Below are 20,453 nucleotides of genomic sequence, written 5' to 3' on the forward strand. Positions count from 1 at the left end.
ACATATTTTGGGGAGAAATTCAAAAATAGATAAATTTATAAGTGGTCATTCAAAAATAGCTACAATTTTAAAAGTAATTAAAATTTAGCCACTTTTCATGTAAAGATAAATCTGAACGAAAACACTGTTCAAAATCCGGAAAATATTACAGCATAATATGCTGGAGTTTCAGTATAATATACCGGTCCAGTATAATATGCTGGAAGTTCATACACAGGTGCACCGATCTCCAGTATATTATGCTGGACCGGTACCTGTTGCAGCAAAATAGTAACTATTTTTCAATGACTTTGCAAATACTGGCTATTTTTGAATGACCAGTCCGAAAACTGGCTAGCCCGTGCTATTTTAACGTTATTTTGCTCTATATTGAATTGGGCCAAAAAGAACTCGGATCCATTAGAAGAAGAACCAGATTTTAAAGCCCATTTAATGTGACCCATCTACTCCAATTGCAATAGTTGTAAAATCTGGCTTTCTCCCCCCTTTGCTCCCTTCTCTCTCTGCTTCTTCTTCTTCTTCTCTCTTCCCCACTTCTAGCTTTTCTGGATCTTGAAACCCGCCCTCAATCTCTCCAAAACTCATAAACATTTTCATATAATCTTTTGATCCCTGTGTTTGTTCAACACATTTCATCCAAATTTACTCTTTTATACCCGTTTTGTTCCATTGATCTAACGGTTCTGATCTGATCACATCTTGAGAGATTGTTAAAAGGGAAAGATCCTTTCATCATATAAAGAAGTGGGTATGTCTCAAAATTGTTTCTTTTTTATCAATGTTACATTTTTTGGTAGTTTCCTGATGCTGGTTTACTTTAAAGTTTTGACATTTATAAGCTCGTTATAAAATCTCTAGTATTTTCCTGATGAAAAGATTGAAACTTTTTTATTTTGTTAGATTTGTGTTGCATAGAAATGAAAATAAGGGGTTGATTTAGGAGCATTCTTGAGAATGGGGTTGTTAATTGCATTTTTAATCGAGTTGCAGGCAAGCTGGCCGAACACCACAGTTATTAAAAAAAAGTTGTAGCATGTGTCTTTTCTATCTTTAATGGATAAAATGCTAGTAAACAATAATGTGATGGTGCATATATTTGTTTCACTTAAATAATGTTAGTACTAAAATACTGTTTTTGGTGTGTCAGAAATACTGTTTACTTTTGTTATTTCTTGTGGTGTCATGTAAAATGTTGAGTCTTTACAATGGCCATTGATGAGTTAGGATACGTTTACTAACACATTATGGTGACTTTTTCAAAGTCTTCTTGCTAAAAGTCTTTGTTTAGCTGACCTCATTAATTTTGGTGGGAATGTCTATGCAAGTGCACCTATTATTGAAGTTATTTACTTTGTGGGGTCCCATTTAGGAAGTCATTTTACATGTTAATATTTGATCTTTTTGACTAGCACCTCATGGTATTGTCTAGCGGTCAATGAAGTTAGAATAGACCATAGGAGATCTAGGTTCAAATTCCGGTAGAGATAAAAAACGCTAGGTGATTTCTTCCTATCCGTCGAAGCTTTGGTAGACAGAGTTATCCGGTACCTGAATTGGTACGAAGATAGCAGGTACCTGGTGAATTAGTCAGAGTTGTGCGGAGGCTGACTTGTGACCATCTCATGTAGTTGACTTTGATACAACCATTTAACTTGACTGATTTTAGTGTTTCTAATTGAACTGTGTTTGAAATTTTCTCTTCTCATAAATTGATTTTGCCTTTTGACTATCAGGTCACCAGAGTGTCCCTCAAATCTATTACCTTTATTGAGTGTAGTAAATAGGGATGCATAACATTGTAGAGAGCCTCATTTCCCCTAGGTCAATTTCCTTTCCTAGTCATACTAATTTGCATGTGGATGGTGGTTGTTTCCTATTAATGGATGCTGGGGTCCTATGAGGGTGTATTTTGTGGATGAGGTATATGCAGTTACCATGAATTAGATTTTTAGTACTATTTGCTAGCCGTATTGTGAACTAGTACTCTACCTTCTGAAGGTTTTATTTGCCTTTATTAAGCTTTATCTAACATAGAATCTAAATAAGGGCAATCTACATTTAGAGACCAGGTTTTGGTACTAAGTCACTTTCTTCTGGGAGATAAAACTCCTAATTGTCTTTTAGGCTTTTGCCTAAATGGGGACGATGAGAAGTGGGCCACAAGTGGTTGGTTTTCTCTTTTTTATGTTAGCTCTGGCAGTTTTATGCATGACCAAAGATGGTCAACTTTTTCCAATGATAGCAAGCTTGCTACATTGGAACTTAAACTCCAGGTCATTTCCGGCGTGAGAAAAAGAAGACAAACTACAATGTCACTGTACAATACTTGTCACAAGAGAAATAACACTATGCCATACTGCGATTTAGTATTTAATCATCACTCATGGTGACAGGTCAAATTTTGGCAACATATTAATTTTAAGGGAAAATATTCTTGATTTTTCATAGGAAGATGGTTAGACTGTATAGCAGTGAAAATTGAGTATTTTGTTCACTTGAACTTTTGGGCATTCCATATGTTTCTGTGGTGTCATCGGATACATGTATTTTGTTAAAAAAAATCCTTCCTGCGTGATAAATTTATCAATAGTTAGCAGTTTTATCCCTTTCTATTGAATACCACACACTTAGCTTCCCGTTTGGAGTATTCTTTTCAGTTTTTGAGAGGGAACCCCCTAGTCTTCCCTACAGCTTGAGAACTAGAGTGAAAAGAAAATATTAATCTTTTTCTGTTGGCACTTTTCTTTCTGTGACTTTCTTTCTCACTAGTTTTATGGTCATTGTTTGCAGTCCACACATGACTAATTTCCCCGGAATTATTGGCTCCTCTCTCTCTCTCTCTCTATATATATATATATACCTCTCAAATCCCACCATTTTCCCTTCTCGCTCACCCCCTTGTCTCGAAGAAGTGGAAAAAGATAAAAGAAGAAAAAACCAATTCAGACAGTGTAAGGATTAGTTGCCTTTTGCATTACTAGGGAGTAATATTTTGTGGTGTAACATTGGTGTGACTTGGTCACTTAAATAGAATTAGTTGAATTCTTTGGAGATATCAATTTTGGCTTTCTTATATCATGTCACCAACCACAAGTGAATGTTTTACCAGCACAATTTTGCCTCAAGTCTTATAGCAGTACTTCCTTTCATTTTTCTTCTAGGTTTGCGCTTAAAGAGTCTGCAACAAGAAGCAGGGGAAGTGGGAGGTGGCAAGGATGGGGCATTAGACGAGCAACAGCTAATTGGTCGTGTATAATTTCCTTTCCTTACCTATTATAATTAGACTGTATCCTATTGAAGAATCTTGTGGAAGAATGCCACATTGTTTTATGGGAAAGCAAAGTTTAGACTGGATTCCTTGCTGAAGTTTTAAGTTTTTGTCTTTTTCTTTTTATGCAGGTATCTAAAAGCTGTCCCTTTTAGGAGGACTGAATATAATAGGAAAGAGTTACCCAGCAGTGAAGTGGCTGGAAGAAGTTGTAGTACAGGGTTAATAGAAAGTTCTTATTTTAAATTACCTTGTCATTCTTCACCTTCATATTCAACTACTATATTGAGATTCCTTTCTTCTCTTTAACCAGTTCCTAAGCTGAAGCCTCATCTTACATATTCCTGCATTCCCTTACAAGTTTTCCTGACGGCCTTCTGCCTATTTGTGCTTTTAAATTTATTACTTTTGGTGTTTATAAGCAACTATGGTGTTCTAGCTGCCATTTTACTCAAAGAAGATGGCGTTTCGTTCCGAGGAAGCACAAACAGAGGATTACCTTTTCAAGATTGTTTTGATTGGTGATTCGGCTGTTGGGAAGTCAAATTTGCTTGCTAGATTTGCTCGAGATGAATTTTATCCAAACTCAAAATCGACAATAGGAGTAGAGTTCCAGACCCAAAAGCTGGACATAAATCGCAAGGAGGTCAAAGCACAGATATGGGACACGGCAGGTCAAGAACGCTTTAGGGCAGTAACTTCTGCATATTACAGAGGCGCAGTTGGAGCTCTTCTGGTTTATGATATTAGTAGACGCCAAACTTTTGATAATATCAGTCGATGGCTTAATGAACTTCAGAGTAAGTTATATGTCAACTTTATTTTCTCCTCTTAGTTTATTTATAATTTGACTTGCGCACTCTGCTGTTAAGATTTGATAAAGACTACAAGTAACTAATGTTGCATTACAGCTCAGTAAATGGAATATCTATTGCTGTGACTAACTTGTCATCAACTATCTGGTTCATGTTGTGTTGTGCTCATGAACGATTCATCTTAAAATGGTTAAGTTTGTATTAGTGTTTACTCGTCTTCTTGATGTACCTGTCCCTTCAAAAGAGGCAGCTTCATTAGCCTTAATAGAATATTGATCCTAATTTCCGTGTTAATATGTTGTGCATTTCCTATTCTGTGCATCTTCTAGTGCTTAGCTCCTTCCTCGATTGACTAGCAAAGACCTTTACTTTTATGGACAGCTCATTCTGACATGAACGTGGTTACAATACTCGTTGGCAATAAATCCGATCTCAAAGACGCACGGGAGGTCACAACAGCTGAAGGCAAATCCTTAGCGGAGGCACAAGGTTTATTCTTTATAGAAACATCTGCTTTGGATTCCTCGAATGTAGCTGTAGCTTTTCAAACAGTTGTTAAAGAAATCTATAATATTTTGAGCCGGAAGGTCATTCAATCGCAAGAACTCCAAAAGAAGGATTCTGGTCGATTAGCAAATGGAAAAACTGTGGTTTTGCAGGCAGATGAAAATCAAGAAGCGAATGGACAAGCGAAGAAAGGCTGGTGTTGTTCATCATAATTTGGGATGATATTGTTGTCAACATCTCTTCTACCCTGTTGTAATTCAATTTCTATTGTTGCTTTTGAAAGATTATTATGGGGGGAAACAAAGAAGTAAATTTCATCTTTGTGCTGTGGGAAAACAAAGTTCCATTAGATAAATGTAAATTATTCAAAGGGGAGAAGAACCTTTTTTTGAGCTGTCAGTTTTTGTATAATGCACTGGTATACAGATTCTTCTCTTCTATCTGTGCTTTATTTATGCCTATTCTCTAATTAGATGTGCCAAACTTATATAATGAGTATTAGTAAACATTGTAAGAGTTTAAATTATATACACCGTCAGTATAAAGAATTTTTTATATTATATACTAAGCTCCCTTAAAATGTGGAATTTATAATTTTGAAAATAAGATAGATTACTTGTTACAATAAATAGAGGTGATTTGATTGTGTAAAAATTCCTTATGTGACGGTGTATATAATTTAAATTCAATGTAGGCTAAATTTACAACCAACAAGGAGCTAGGAATGATAAACTGAGGCTAATACAAATATTGTTGGCGAGACTAAGAAAAACTCTCTGACTCCCGGTCAACCCACAACCTTAATACTTGACCTCTATTTCTTCCTATCGAGAGAGTCATGTCCTCGGTAAGTTGAATTTTCCTATTTCTAGATCTTTGTTATTACATAGCTATTTGCTTTCGTTGTCATTAGGGGTGTACATGGATCGGGTTGGTTCGGTTTTTATCAAAACCAAACCAAATTAATTATATCGGTTTGGATTGGTTCGGTTTTGTCGGGTTTTTCGAGTTTTCAGGTTTTTTTGTTACATGAATATTATTTCAATCTTACTTTATTAAAAGGCGAAATGGCTTCCTGGCCACTTAAACTTGTCGGATTTTTTAAAGCCGATACATAAACTTATAACTTTCCCATTTGAACACTCGAACTCATACTTCCCTTAACTAATAAACACATCTGACTCTTGAGCCTATGCGCGTGTATTACACATACACAGACGTGTCCATCCAGTCAGCAATTGACCAATCCAAAACTAAGACCCCACCCAACTAATGACATGTGTAATTTTTAAATAAAAATTGTCACCTATATTTATATTTATATTTTAAAAATAAATACAATAAAAAAGAAAACACTTAAACCCTTCCAACGTCCTCTTCCCCTTCCCCGTTCTTTCCCATCTCGCCCCCTCCCCCCACCCCCACACCTGCAACTCTCTTCTACTTCCATATCAGCACTCCCTTCCTAGGTTCTTCTTCGTCTTCTCCTTTCTCTATTTTTTTCTAGCTAGGTAGATTGTCGGAGAAATTTTTCGATCAGCACTGTCGCATAATTTGTTTTCTTTAAAGTTGTGACAATTAATTTGTTGTAATGGCCGATTGGCGTGACCTCCTCAGCAGCAGGAATCGATTGGCATTGCTCTTGGGCGTTTTGGACCACTGGAATGCCATCTCCGACCAACTGAAGCCGCCGGAGAGTTGCAGCGAAATGAATAAGGCGAATGCCATCTCCGACCCAAAATTGAACAAGGCGAAATGATCTTTGCAATGAGATGAAGCTTAAGTTAGAAGATTATTAGGCAAAAGAGGATAATATTAGGGAGAAAGAAGCTGAAATTTTGTCTCTTAATTCTAAAAATGGAGGAAAGGGGTATTTTGTACTGTTGGGCGTTGGGAAGGGGGTTTTCACGCTCCTGTGCGTCGTGTTACTCACACGGCTGCTGATTAGGACCAACTGACGCCACATGGGTATGGTCAATGGTCAAATGTGTTTATTAGTTAAGGGAATCATGAGTTCGAGTGTTCAAATGGAAAAGTTATAAGTTTATGTATCAACTTTAAAAAACCCGACAAGTTTAAGTGGTCAGAAAGCCATTTTGCCTTATTAAAATTATAAATAAAGCTTTGATAAGTGAATATATGTTTAGTAAATATGAAAAAAATTGACAAACATATGATCTATTAAAATATTCTAATAGGAGAATTTTTTTAGTAACACATGATAATTATTTTCTTAGTCGTCTAATAATAATTTTTCGTTAATTTATGCTTTCAAGGTTAATACATGAAAGGATCCCAAACATTTCTACATCTTCTAAAGAAAAATCACTATAAAGTCTTAAAAATATAAATAAAATTTATATATTTATATGTCGGTTTGGTTCGAGTTTTTTTACTCAATACCAAACCAAGTCAAACCAAACCTAGTCAGGTTTTTAATCGGTTTGGTTTGGTTTTTCGATTTAGTGCGGTTTTCCGGCTCGGTTTGAACACCCCTAGTTGTCATATTATATTGTTGTTGCTATTGTTTGTTTATTGGTTCCTTTTCTGTTCCTGAGCTGAGGGTCTACCGGAAACCGCCTCTCTATCCTTATAAGGTAGGGGTAAGGTGTTGTAAACACTATTCTCCCCAAACCCCCACTTGTTCTCCAATGGGTTTATTTTTATGTTATTTTATTGATCATTAACAAATCTTAATAAATCTCTAATATCCAAGGAACCAACTTTTTACTATTATTGTCAAGCAATTTTTCTTGAGACTAAACTTCAGATCTCTCCATAAAAGGGAAAAAGAAAGAAAAAAAAAAGTTGTACTCTTTATTCTGATGTTGAAATTTAGCAAAATAGTTTCTTAGTTTCATAGCAAAGGAAGTGCCAAATGGAGCAATATATGTCAAGCATTCATCAATTTCCCTGTCAATTGTCAATTGATTTGATTTTGGCAACCCCACCTTATGGTCCTATAATATTCTTTAATTTGACATCATCCATTATGATTTTAAGTTCTTAGAATGAACTATATTAATGCCTTATAACATTCATCCATTTTCTTTTTTTCCTAAAAAATATTTTAGTATGTTGTAGTATTTGAGAGTTAAAAATATTGATTTGTTTATTAAAAACAATATTTAAAATATAATCACTGCTTAGAAAGTTTTTATTTGGTGTAATGTCGGCTTGAGAGAAATGGAACCTTGAGCAACGGTAAAGTTGGACATATATATCAAGGCTTTGAGCCGTAGAAGCAACCACTAACGCTTGCATTCGAGTAGGATGTTTACATCACATCCCTTGGGGTGTGACCCTTTCACGAATTGTGCATGAACGAGAAATGTTTTGTGTACCAGGCTGCTCTTTGTCGTAATATTGGCTCGAAATGAATTTAAATGGAGATACATGGTCACTGAGATTCAAGATTCTTTTCATAACTTCTTATTATATTCTCAATAATAGATGAATTGTTCTCCACATAAATGTTAAAATTACTAATTTTGATCCTCATAAACTAAATCTCATCACTTCTAATTTTTATAAAATGGAATAAGTAGGCACCTATATTTTCTTCCTTTATTTGTTTCATCTTTTTGGTAGCAAATAAAAATATATAATTATAATTAGGCACTTCATCCTAAAATGATTGTCATGTTTCACTTCTCTAATGTAAAATCAAAATTTTCTTGACTAAATTTGAATATATCCTTTCATGATTTAAACATATAAAAATCATATCAGTACTTTTATGCACTTTTTTATTTGACTATGAATAAAATAATTGAAAAATAAAAAAGAATAAAAAAAAGAATAAAGAAAAAAAGAGCTAAGGTATAAATGGAGCCACGGAATAAGGATAAGAATATATATATGGCCACTCATTTGAGGAATTTTTAAACTTTAATATTACAAAATTGACCAAAAAATAGCATAAAAAGGAAAGAAAAAACATGGAAAATACACAATCACAAGTTGTCCATTATGTACTGTCTATTTGCCTATAATTTGGTGGTGGTCCAGTCAGCCATGGACTGCTGACCAAATTTCATATTTCTTCTACCCCACCCTTTATCCACATATTTCATGGGGGTGTGAGGTTATTTTTTTTGTTTAACCATTCGGTATTCGGAATATAATTAATTCGATTAATTCAGTTCGTACATTAAAAAGTCGATACATATTGACTCGATTAACTCAAATTCATGTCGTAAAAATACCAGAACATATTGGCTTCGATTATTCTAGATTCACGTCGTAAAAGGCTCGTTATATAATAGAAAGCCTACTAGAGGGGTTTTAATGCTCTCTAGCAATGATGATTATTATCACAGTTCGTACCTGAAATCTCTAATTAAGCATGACGAGTTACTATTCCACCATACTAATTTTTGGTTAAAATGACTTATCGATAAAAAAGTCACTATTAGAATTTTTAGGGTGATCAAGGGTATTTAATATGTATACTAGGTCATCTATTGAAGGAGAGTCTTGGCGTAACTGGTAAAGTTGCTGCCATGTGACCAGTAAGTTACAAGTTCGAGCTGTGGAAATAATCTCTTACAGAAATGAAGGGTAAGACTGTGTACGATAGATCCTTGTGGTCCGAATCTTCTCCGAACCCCGTGCATAACAAAAGCTTAGTGCACCGGGTTGCCCTTTACTAGGTCATCTACTATTCTTGATTTGAACTTTGTATTGTTGCTCTAGGTAGGATTTTTCTCTTCTCCTATTAACTATGTTAAAGAAGAAGGAAAAAGAAAAAAGACGGGACGGGGGGGGGGGGGTGGTTAACAACATTTTCAAGAACAAACCCCCACACCTAAACGTCACAAAAAAATCAAATTAAGCAGAATTATTATGAAGATATTATTTCATTTATTTTCTGTAAAGGCATTATTCTGAGTTTACTCGCACCTTGACTATTCCACCAGATACTTGCTATCTTTTACCGATATAAATCCGGATAACTCTATCCACCAAAATTTCCATTTAAAAATAGCCGCTTTTCATGTAAAGATAAATCTGAACGAAAATACTGTTCAAAATCCGAAATATATTCCAGCATAATATACTTGAGTTTGAATTTTTTACATGTGAACTTCCAGCATAATATACCGGAGATCCAACATAATATGTTGGAAGTTCATACGCATGTGCTCCAATCTCCAGTATATTATGTTGGAACTTTCCGTGTTGCAGCAAAATAGTGGCTATTTTCCAATGACTTTGCAAACGCTGGCCATTTTTTAATTATCAGTCCGAAAAACTGGCTAGCCCGTGCTATTTTCACCATTATGCATGCAGGGTTTATACTTGAAATCAAACGCTATATGTGTAAACACACCATTATATTCATTATGTAGAATTCAGGAGCATGCAAAGCATTTTTTACAAGTTTTCTACACTAAATAAGCTGAAAATTTTATAGAAATTGAAAATGGCAGATACCAGAATGGGATATAAGATAACAAAGTTCAACAACAGCCAGCAAAGTTTGCTGAAGCATTACAGTATGAAAATAAAAAATAAAGAAGAAAAGAATCCAGTGAGGAAGGAACAATCTGCGTTTTACGTCTCATTGTTTCATCAGATATGCATTGGTACAATTATCTTTAAGTATATTCCGCTATCCAATTTTACATCTCAACCATATGCAGGGACAAGAAAAAACCCGAAGAAAATGAAAAAATCTATACTAGAAAATCTACGTTCAAACCTTACATTGACGTCCCTTCGCTTTGTAAACGTTGATTGGGAGAAGTTCTATAGCAGGTATCGAATTAGCTCTAAGTGAATGCGCCTCTAGCCTGAAGAATTTCTTCAGAGAGAATACAAGTAATCCACATCCACGACTTTGACTCAAGCTGTACTTTCCACCTATATTAAGCATTTTATGTCCTTTAACTTCCACACAGTAATCTTCCTAGGCAGCAATTCCTGTATCACGAAAGTATATATAAGTCACTGCGACACAAATGAAACAAATCAGTCTAATGCAGACAATATAAGCATACAAGAAATGAAATCATCATTGTGTATGCCTTACTTGTTCTAGCTTAGCTCGTGGTATGTCATTTATGCGAGCGCAAACATTGGGATTACCAATTCCAACTTGAGCGCATGAATGGTAAGATATTTTTTTGGGTTTTCCAGTTCCTTCTCAAGAGCCGAGGGTCTATCGGAAACAACCTCTCTATCCCCTAGGATAGGGGTAAGGTTTGCGTACCACTACCCTCCCCGGAACCCATTTGTGGGATTATACTGGGTTGTTGTTGAGGTGGTTCTTAAATTCTTTCTCACAACCCCCAACGGCGGGTGAACCTTATGGATTTCCAAAAGCTAATGGGCCGCTAAGTTGCTCGGACTCGGGTGCGGGTATCTGATACGGGACGGAACCGAGTATCGGATTCGGCAAAATCTAAATTTTAAGATTCGGGAGTGTGGATCCGGATATGGATACAGGTGCGGGGATTCGGCTAATAAAAAATAGAGCTATAAAAATATTGTAAATTTTGAGAGATATTATGTGAAAAACTTATATGAATATTGTAGAATTCAATTTTTCACTCTCCAAGATAGACATTATTCTTTCATTCTCCTAAATCTGTTTTATTTTTTATTTTGAGAAATCAAAATCTCAATTTTTCTCCCAAATTTGTCGATGGACTCCGGTCAAAGTGTCTGAAGTCAGTTGACCGTATCCGGGACGTATCCCGCTCCCGTCCCGGTCTCAAATCGGGACAAGGACGGCATCAAAATCAAAGAGTCCACGCAACTTAGATGGGCCGAAACCGCATCCCACTCTCTGGCTCCGCCCCTGCTTAGTGAATCAAAAGACATCACAACAATTAACTAAAGGTGACAAACAAAAGGAGTTTCATTACCTTTATTTGATCTATTTGCAACACTATAACCCCCAACAAGACCGAGTGAGTCTGCATTCCCGAGTCCATAACCAAAGGAAGCAGAGCCATCTAGTTCTGGAGATGCTGAACGCCAAGCCGAGTCCTCATAAAGTGAGGCACCTACAGTACCATACAAGTTCCCAAAAGCTCCAGTGTGAACGTCTTTTGCTGGAGCATATGGTGACGTATTGACAGCATTGCCACCCGAGTTTCGTCCATACACTGCCCCACCTGTTTCACCACTGTTAGTGATGTTGCCACTGCCAAAAGAACCATTTCCACCACCTTGACCTGAAATTGAAGAGGCACCCCAGATTGTTCCGAGACCTCCAAGAGTACCATATCCTGCAACCCCGCTTCCAGAACCAACAAAATCAGTAGAGTTGGCGGAATTTGTTCCATAATTGAGACTCTCATTGTCCCACAGGTTCCATCCTACTGAATTCAACATTGAACCACTTCCAGACCTTCCGGGGCCAAACCCGACAGGACCACCGTACCTGTTTGAATTCCCATTGTAAAAGGAACTGAATCCACGTCCATAATTAGAACCAAAAGTTCCACTTCCACCATAGTTTGGGTTCAATGCGGAGTCTATGCCAGTTGGCATACTAAACTCAGCAGGATTAAAGGAAGAATATCCATTCCGACCAGCAGTAAGTGGACTGTATCTACCTTCCATTCTCACTCCATAACTTCCAATCGAGCCTGGAACGTAACCTTGAGTATACGCATTAAGCAAATTGTTAACCCGGTTTAAACCATAGTTCTGTCCACCAAATTGGCTTCGGGTTGGACCAGGTGATAGTTCTTTGGGAACTGCACGCTTAACCTCGACCATTTTACCATTAAGTTCATGGAATGTTTTGTATAGAACTTTATCAACTGCCTCCTCTGAGTCATAGGTGATGAATCCAAATCCTCTAGGCCTTTGTGTGTTGTGATCATACATCACCACAACATCTGTGATCGTCCCAAATTGATCAAAGTAATTCTTGAAGTCACTCTCGGTGACCGAGGATGCCAAGCCTCCAACAAAAATCTTTTTAGTGCGCGCAGGACCAGGAGAGCCCTGCATGCTTCCATTGTTTCTGGTAATGTGTTGATCATCTCTCGGAACAGCCTTCTTTGCCTCTACCTGGAGATGTAAAGGAAATAATAAATACACGTACATTTTTTTTCCAGTAACAGTAAACAAGTTATCGAAAATCCTAAGCGGAAGACTCATTCTTGTATTAGATATGCAATTATTTAGCAATCAGGGTTTCACTAACTTGCTACAAATACAAGTTTACTGGTGGTTTATGATTAAGAAATTCCAGAAGAAATAAAAAATCGACATAGCCTGAATCCTATGAACTAAGTGTGATTGCTTTCATTAGGCATGCTTCTTGTCCACATCTTCAAGTACTATTTCAAAGATGAAATGATGATGATACAAGTTGAGCTTACAGAAAGAAATGAGGATTCCTATCGTCAACCCCAACTTGTTCGGAACTAAGGCATAGTTCTTGTTGGTGTTGTTGTATTTCATTTCATTTAACATATAAGAGTTTGAACTGTCAATTTTGTACAATTTCAAGCAAGCCAACTGAGCTCATATCTGGTTCAATTCTGCTACAACTAGTCACTTGCTATTACCTTCAATTATTACATATAGCCTCTATTACACTAAGTGTAGAAATACTAAGCTTTTATAAAATTGATTATTGAATCATCGATTTGTTCATTGATAGTATACTAGATACACCCTACACGTAAAACTTTTCTACATCTTCCAACAGATCATTCCCAACGAAAACTAGGATCTGTCATGATTATAAGTTTTTGAATAACAATAATCGTCATCATCTATAAATATCACAAGGAAAATTGGAACTTTCAGACTAAATTCCAGTAGCATAGCCATTGTTTTCCGGAAAAGCCATCTGATAGGCTTCATTGTTGGATCACATGGATTGTTTAGCTAATCAAATTTTGAACCATTATGTTTCCTTAATAGTAAGTCCAAATGAACAGAGAATATGATCCAGATATTGCGCAACATGTTACTTACAGTTCTACCATCAATTATATGTTTTTCCTTGACAACTCTTTCGGCAACAGAAGGGTCTGCAAAAACAACAAAACCAAAACCTCGAGCACGGCCAGTGATCCGATCTTTCATGATCACAGCTTCAACCACATCACCAAAAACTTGGAAATATTCTTTGAGACGATCTTCATTCGTGTCCCAAGAAATTCCTCCAACAAACAATTTTCCCGGCTCCATTTCCATTCTACACATCAAAAACACCACTCATAATCACAATCATCAAAAATGAAACTAAAACATAATCATGTATAGATCTCGAATTCGCAAGTGTTAAAATCCAAGGGATCACTCACTTCAGCCAGTAAAAACCATAACAAAGGATCTCAACAAACACATAAAATTGGATAATTCAAACAGTGTGCATAAACTTCAGCTTATACTATTCAAACAAACTAATCAATCAAGAATTCAATATGAAACATCAAAATGCAGATTAAGTTGAAAATAATTATAACTAAACAATAGATTCCAATTATCATAATAATCAGCTATTCAACAAGAGATCATCTGATCTTAAACAGATCGAAAATCAACACACCCACAAGCCAGAATTCTCCACAAAGCAAAAAGATCAAAACTTTTGAACATAAAACATGAAAAATCAACAGACCCACAAGCCAGAATTGTCAAAAAAAGGCAAAAAGATTAAAACTTTAAATATCAAACATGAATAAACAGATCAAAGATTAAATTTTTACCAATATATTAAGGCCAAGAAGATAAATTGGTAATACTGAAGATCGGTTAGAGAGGCATATATAGAAAGAGGGGGCAAAAAGGCCCTCTCTTTTTCCTCTCTAAACGTTCTAAATTCACCAAAAAATTGGCAAAATACAATAAAAATGGAGTTCTTATTATCAAAATGAGAGAGAGAGAGAGAGAGAGAGGAGAGAAAAAGGTAAGAGAAAAAAAGAGAGTGTGGTGTAAGAAAGATTGATTTACAATCTGAAATGGCTAACACTGTCTATCTCTCTCTATATATATAGTTTATATAATAAAAATTTATTTGTATATATATTTTGTGTATAATATTGTGAAGGAGAGAGAGAGAGAGAGGGAGAGAGCTCTTTGGCTATCCTCTCTCTCTCGTGTGTGAGAGAAAATGTAGAAGCGGAGAGGAGACAATGGAAGATGATGACTTTTTACTTTCTTTTTTATAAATAGTAATTTTTGAATTTAAAATATGTTGCTTTCTTAATTAAAAATAACTTGGCAGCAAATATTACCTCAATTTTACTACCTCGGTTTATTTATCCTATTGATTGTCAATATTATTTTTGTTTTGTTTTTCAGTGTCTAGTATTTACTTTGAGGTTCGACTAATCAGGATTCGCGCCGAATTTTTTTACTTTAGGGGTAAAATACTCGTTATATTCATGGCTCGAGTTCGAGAATTCTGATTAAGATTGAACGAATACTTAATTACTACTCCACCACGACATTTTATGGTGATTGTCATTTTTTTTTGTTTTTCCAGTGTCTAGTATTTACATTGAGGTCTGACTAATCAGGATTAATGCTGAGAAGTTTTATTTTTAGGGGTAAAATATTCGTTATATTCATGGTCCGAGCTCGAGAACTCTGATTAAGATTGAACGAATACTTAATTACTATTCCACCACGACCTTTGACAGTGATTGTCAATTATTCTTTTTTGTTTTTCTAGTGTATAGTATTTACCTTGAGGTCTGACTAATCAAGATTAGTGCCGAGAAGTTTTATTTTTTAGGAGTAAAATATTCTTTATATTCATGGCTCGAGCTAGGAATCTCTGATTAAGATTGAACGAATACTTAATTACCACTTTACCACGATCCTTGACGGTGATTGTCAATGTTTTCAAACATGTCTTTTAATTTTCATTTTTTTCTTATTAGCATAAATTGTCATTAGAAACTTTTGAGTTTTAGTCCACTGGTTGTCAATATTTCATACCATGGTCTTACATTTTTCTTTTTCTGTTTTTTTTTCCTTTATATTTTTAAACCCCCCACCCCCACCCACCCCCACCCCACTCTCTTATTTCATCAGTTAGGAAGAAATTAAGCATAAAGTTTTCACTCTTTGGCAAATGCAATTATTTTTTCCAAACCGCAATTGATTGGAATGAAAGTGATCATACAATTTATAGTAAAAAATAATTGATCATTTTCAAAAGTTTTATATATTGATAATTGAATAAAATATTTTCTTACCCTTTCAATCATAATTTTTTACCACCCCTTTTAAGGTGCGAAAATAATTTAATTGTTATTCGATTATCAAAATATAAATTTGGGGTGTCTTTCGCATATAAAGTTCATACTAAATATTTATGTATCATCTTACTATTTTAAAATGAGATTACAAATATATGAATGTTCGCGAATCAGATTATCTCAAAAAATTATTAGAATAAGATAACGGGTTTCCATATTCAAACAAAATAAGGCAAATTTTCTTGTTAAATAGAGTGTAGTTGAGTTGATATGTAATATTCGAAAAATCACATCTCACGAATTTGTTGTGCATGATATAACTACCTAATATTTGCGAGAAATTTATAAGTGTAACTTCTAAAATTGGTATAAAAATAATGTTTTGACTCATTCATGAGTAAATTAAATTTTTTACGCAGGATGATCAAATATCATGCTATCATTTACAAGAGCATATGGAAAATATAGGGTTAAGCATGATAAGACACAAAAACTTTGATGCACTTAATGTCTATAGTAAATCAATTAATACACAATATATATATATATATATATATATATATATATATATATATATATATATATATATATATATATAATACTTTTATTTGATCCTACATTCTTGTATATTTTCTTGTTTTACTTTGTAATGTTAAGATTAAATTATTTAATTTAATATAATACAAACTAAAAAATTAGTGAAAGAAGTGTAAAAATTAAGAGTTGATGGTCCTTTGGCAAAGGAATAAGAAGTTCAATGGATCCACAAACTTAATTATTTTGGAGATGAATTATTGAAGTTGAATGAAAACGATCGTAAACGGAACAATTTCATTTCTCATTTATCCTTAATCAGAAATTTCAGGTTCGAGTCTTGGGTATAAAGTTTCTTTTATGATGAAACACTTTATCCTTAATATGAGAATTTTTTACGAGAATACGAATTTAATTAAAACCCAATTCTATTATTGAAAGTCAAATGAGAAACCAAAAAACACCATGCATCTTGTGTTTGGAAAAGGTTGGAATAAAATATAATTTGGTGCCTAAGATTCAGAAAATGAGAAAATTAATCTCTTATGTTTGTAGTAGATCTAAAATATACTCTTTAATATAATATATTTTTAAATACTTTTAGTTTTGTAAGTTTTTGCAAGAGCGAATATTTAACAAATTCTAGTTGTTATATTTAAAGTGAATGGGGAAAAGAAATATTTATCGAGAACTCATATTTGGCCATGAAAAATAATATCATAGCGAGTGTTACATAAATTATTTATAGCTTACCGTGCTATTCTTTTTAATTCGCAACTTAGTTAATTGTGCTGTGAAAGAAAACACTTTGTAAATTAAAGAAAAAATTATTGTTTATGTGCTTCCTATAATCAAGATGAAATTAATCTCAAAAACTAATAATTCAAAATATTAGTATTATATCAAGGTTTCAGCATCCTTCATGTGGTGGAAAGGCATGAAATCCAACTCAAAAACATGGACTAAGTCACATGCTACGTCAAAAACTTTATAAAATTCCTCATTATACGAATCATCACTTAATTTATTTCATAAATTTTGATAATATGATGTCCTAATTAGCTTGGACATATCTCGACAAACTTAGGAGATACTTAGTTACTGCCTCCTATTGTCACACCTCCTTTTTCGTTCGCGCCGCCTCAAAGGGACGCGAAAGGAAGTTTTTTCCAATTAAAGGACAATCCAAACAAGATTTATTTATTTATTTATTTCAAAGTCGCCATTTGGGAGATTTATGGTGTCCCAAGTCACCGGTTTTAATCCCGAATCGAGGAAAAGAATGACTCTGTATTACAGTCCGCAAACCAGAAATCCGGATAAGGAATTCTGTTAACCCGGGAGAAGGTGTTAGGCATTCCCAAGTTCTGTGGTTCTAGCACAGTCGCTCCACTGTTATATTCGGCTTAATTATCTGATTTTATACAAATACGAATTTATGTGCAAATTTTAATTTTTTACCGCTTTTTTATTATTATTATTATTATTATTATTATTATTATTATTATTATTATTTTACAGAGAATTGCAACGTTGTGAAAATGTATCTCGAACCACGTCACAATCAATGTACCCTTGGTCGTCGACACACTTCAACTCCGTTGAGATTTGGATTTGGGTCACATCAACGTGCACCCGCGTTTAAGAAAGTAAATTATTAAAGGCGCGCCTAAAGCGACTAGCGCATTATTATTTTTTGAGAAGACCGTGAAATCTTGCTAAAACGGCCCATCCGAAGTCTAATTAATTATTAACTATTTATTGAGGGCCCCGCAGCTTACGTTTTATTTGGCGAGGCTCATCTCATTTATTTTTTAAAGAGCAATCCTAAAGTGACTACATTTCTATTATGTTTGTCTCTAAAAGAAAACGAGAAAAAGTCTTAATTAATTACATGCTTGACAAGTAGTTATTGGATTACAGTAGATGATAGCGGTAATTTACACTCGAACTCGTAAAAATGGAAAAATGTTTCGTGCCTTTATTCTATAAGTGAACTACTAAAGCTGAAATTACAAAATGCGTACAAAATTGTCAAGATATTCAAACTAACCATTCTCCAACTTGATTTAAACTAACATTCCTAAAATTGATTTAAACTATTGGAATTAACGGCTAGGAAATGTTATCAACACGGATTCGAATATTGGCCTATATGCTGCCTAACGGAATCAAACACTGCCTATTTAAATCTGCCTCAAATACAAAAGAAAGCTAGAGATGAAATATGTCAACTAATCCCTTAACTTATTTGTTCATTCTACAAATTACATATTTAACTACATGGAATCTGTAATTGATAATTACAAACTATAGTTTGAAAACTAAACAGTTCCAGTTAAACACAAAACTACGTCATGCATTCCAGTTGAGCTATAAAACTAAACTATATAAATACACATATATTATTAAACTATAGATACAACACTAATTCATCAAACACCCTAGCATTTCATTTTTACTTTCATATCTCACAACCACATCAGTATTGATTCGAAAGTGTACCTGGTATTGAAATAAAAGAAGAGGAAGATGAGAAATCAGCAGGGCAGTAACAGTGCAGCAACAACAACAACAACAACAACAACAACAACAACTAACCAGGAGATTTAAAACCCAGCAATAAACTCAGAAATCCAGTTGCAATTTCAGAAATACAAGGCAGCAACACAAATATACCAGAAACAACAGCAAATTACCAGTGCAGACCAGAAATAACAAACTCAGAAAACCACTTGAAACCTCAATGAAATCCCAGAAACAAACCAGCAATCACAAACAGAACAGTAGAACCAGAAGTGCAATAGAACAACAAACTTTGATGTCTATTTTTTTTTTGATAAACTCTCCAAGAAAGAAACACTTTGAACTTCTATTAAACACTAACAAAACTAATTCTGATTTTCAGAAGTGAAAGAAAAACCAACTCTCCCAACTTTTTTCCTTTTTAGTATTTTTCAGAAGATGTTTTTCAGTCCTCTCTCTATCCTCTTCTTCTCTACAGACTTCATTCCCCTCTTATACAAGTCTGCTTTCCTTTCAAACCTACTGCCCGACCCCCTTTTTCCCACTAAATATGAAATTTCCCACTTAAACCCCACTAATGAAAACTTTTCCTTATTTTCAGCCCCCATTCCCTTTTGTTCCCCATTACCACATTAATTTAAAGACACTAACATCTCACTAACAAAAACACTAACATTAACATATTATTCTAACTGTTTCATTCCCAAATCACCCCTGAAACCCCTTAATATTACTGCCCCCCCTAATACAACTATTCAAATATATTAAAACTTTTGATTCTAAAATCTGCTCAACTATCAATTAACTAAACTAATTTGATTAACAACTATAACCAATTCCCCTAAGTTCTGAATGCAACATTATGACTCACTACTATCCAGTTGACATTGTCAAACCAATATTGAATTCAAATCAGTTGTCAGATTCATTTCAGACCCTAGACAGTAGGATTCGATTCATCAATTGCTTAAACTTGAATCAAACAACAGCAAAAATAAAGGCTAAGGCTATTAATGACCCAGAACACCCTTACAGGGCATGACACAGCAGGTTTAGGTGACAACCAAAATAGCAGTTGTGATGAAGCAGTTCGATTGACCAAGCAATTCAGAACATTTCAAATGATCAAACAAAAACAGTGTGACGAACTGAATATACCCACAGGCTCAGTACTAAGTTCAACTATACCAACAGGCTCGTTTCAACACAACATTTAGGATAGAAATGAAGTAGGAGGGGAAACAGACTAGCATGAACCATGAAACCAAAACCAACATTACACTACTATCATGTTAAATTAATATTCAAGCCCTACCGGACTAATTGACGACACTTATTCAATCGATTACACAAATTATAACACATAACAATTATAGCAAACAGAAGCAAATGATAGAATTGGACCAAATAACAGGTCTGGTGGAGAAGGACAGAATCAAACGACAACAATTGAAAAAAAAACCATAAAACTACACTCAACAAAGTAAACAGAATAATAAAAACCAAAAACGGCATAAACAAAACAAAAAAAAATACCTCCGGAACTCGGAAACATGGGCAACCCTAATTTGAAACCAAACTCGAACTGTTTAAGGTCGAACGGACCTTAATCGA

General features: G+C 34.6%; 2 protein-coding genes across 4 annotated transcripts; one reads left to right on the forward strand and one right to left on the reverse strand.

Moving 5' to 3' along the window:
* Positions 1–449: 449 nt before the first annotated feature.
* LOC107801847 (ras-related protein RABA5a) lies at positions 450–5,028 on the forward strand. 3 transcript variants are annotated; one of them, XM_016625243.2, is made up of 4 exons: positions 450–748; positions 3,162–3,250; positions 3,400–4,068; positions 4,465–5,028. In XM_016625243.2, the coding sequence occupies exons 3-4, from the start codon at positions 3,729–3,731 to the stop codon at positions 4,800–4,802; spliced, it is 678 nt and encodes a 225-aa protein (XP_016480729.2). In that variant the 5' UTR covers positions 450–748; positions 3,162–3,250; positions 3,400–3,728; the 3' UTR covers positions 4,803–5,028. The 3 variants fall into 3 exon arrangements, with proteins under 3 accessions (XP_016480729.2, XP_016480730.2, XP_016480731.2); XM_016625244.2 differs by having other exon boundaries at positions 451–748; positions 3,162–3,245; XM_016625245.2 differs by having other exon boundaries at positions 451–744.
* A 4,973-nt stretch (positions 5,029–10,001) lies between these two features.
* On the reverse strand, positions 10,002–14,707 carry LOC107801846 (heterogeneous nuclear ribonucleoprotein 1). The gene is made up of 4 exons (XM_016625242.2): positions 14,280–14,707; positions 13,543–13,765; positions 11,466–12,624; positions 10,002–10,518 (listed from the first exon to the last, which is right to left on the reverse strand). The coding sequence occupies exons 2-4, from the start codon at positions 13,762–13,764 to the stop codon at positions 10,505–10,507; spliced, it is 1,395 nt and encodes a 464-aa protein (XP_016480728.1). The 5' UTR covers position 13,765; positions 14,280–14,707; the 3' UTR covers positions 10,002–10,504.
* Positions 14,708–20,453: the final 5,746 nt, after the last annotated feature.

This window comes from Nicotiana tabacum, chromosome 13, assembly GCF_000715075.1.
Source record: "Nicotiana tabacum cultivar K326 chromosome 13, ASM71507v2, whole genome shotgun sequence".
In the NCBI taxonomy this organism is placed as follows: Eukaryota; Viridiplantae; Streptophyta; class Magnoliopsida; order Solanales; family Solanaceae; genus Nicotiana; species Nicotiana tabacum.

Bases quoted from the DNA above. Each gene is read 5' to 3' on its own strand.
- LOC107801847 (XM_016625243.2), top strand. From the start codon at position 3,729: ATGGCGTTTCGTTCCGAGGAAGCACAAACAGAGGATTACCTTTTCAAG. The intron at 4,069-4,464 runs GTAAGTTATATG...TTTTATGGACAG, and splicing joins ATGGCTTAATGAACTTCAGA to CTCATTCTGACATGAACGTG.
- LOC107801846 (XM_016625242.2), bottom strand. From the start codon at position 13,764: ATGGAAATGGAGCCGGGAAAATTGTTTGTTGGAGGAATTTCTTGGGAC. The intron at 12,625-13,542 runs GTAAGTAACATG...TTACATCTCCAG, and splicing joins ATATAATTGATGGTAGAACT to GTAGAGGCAAAGAAGGCTGT.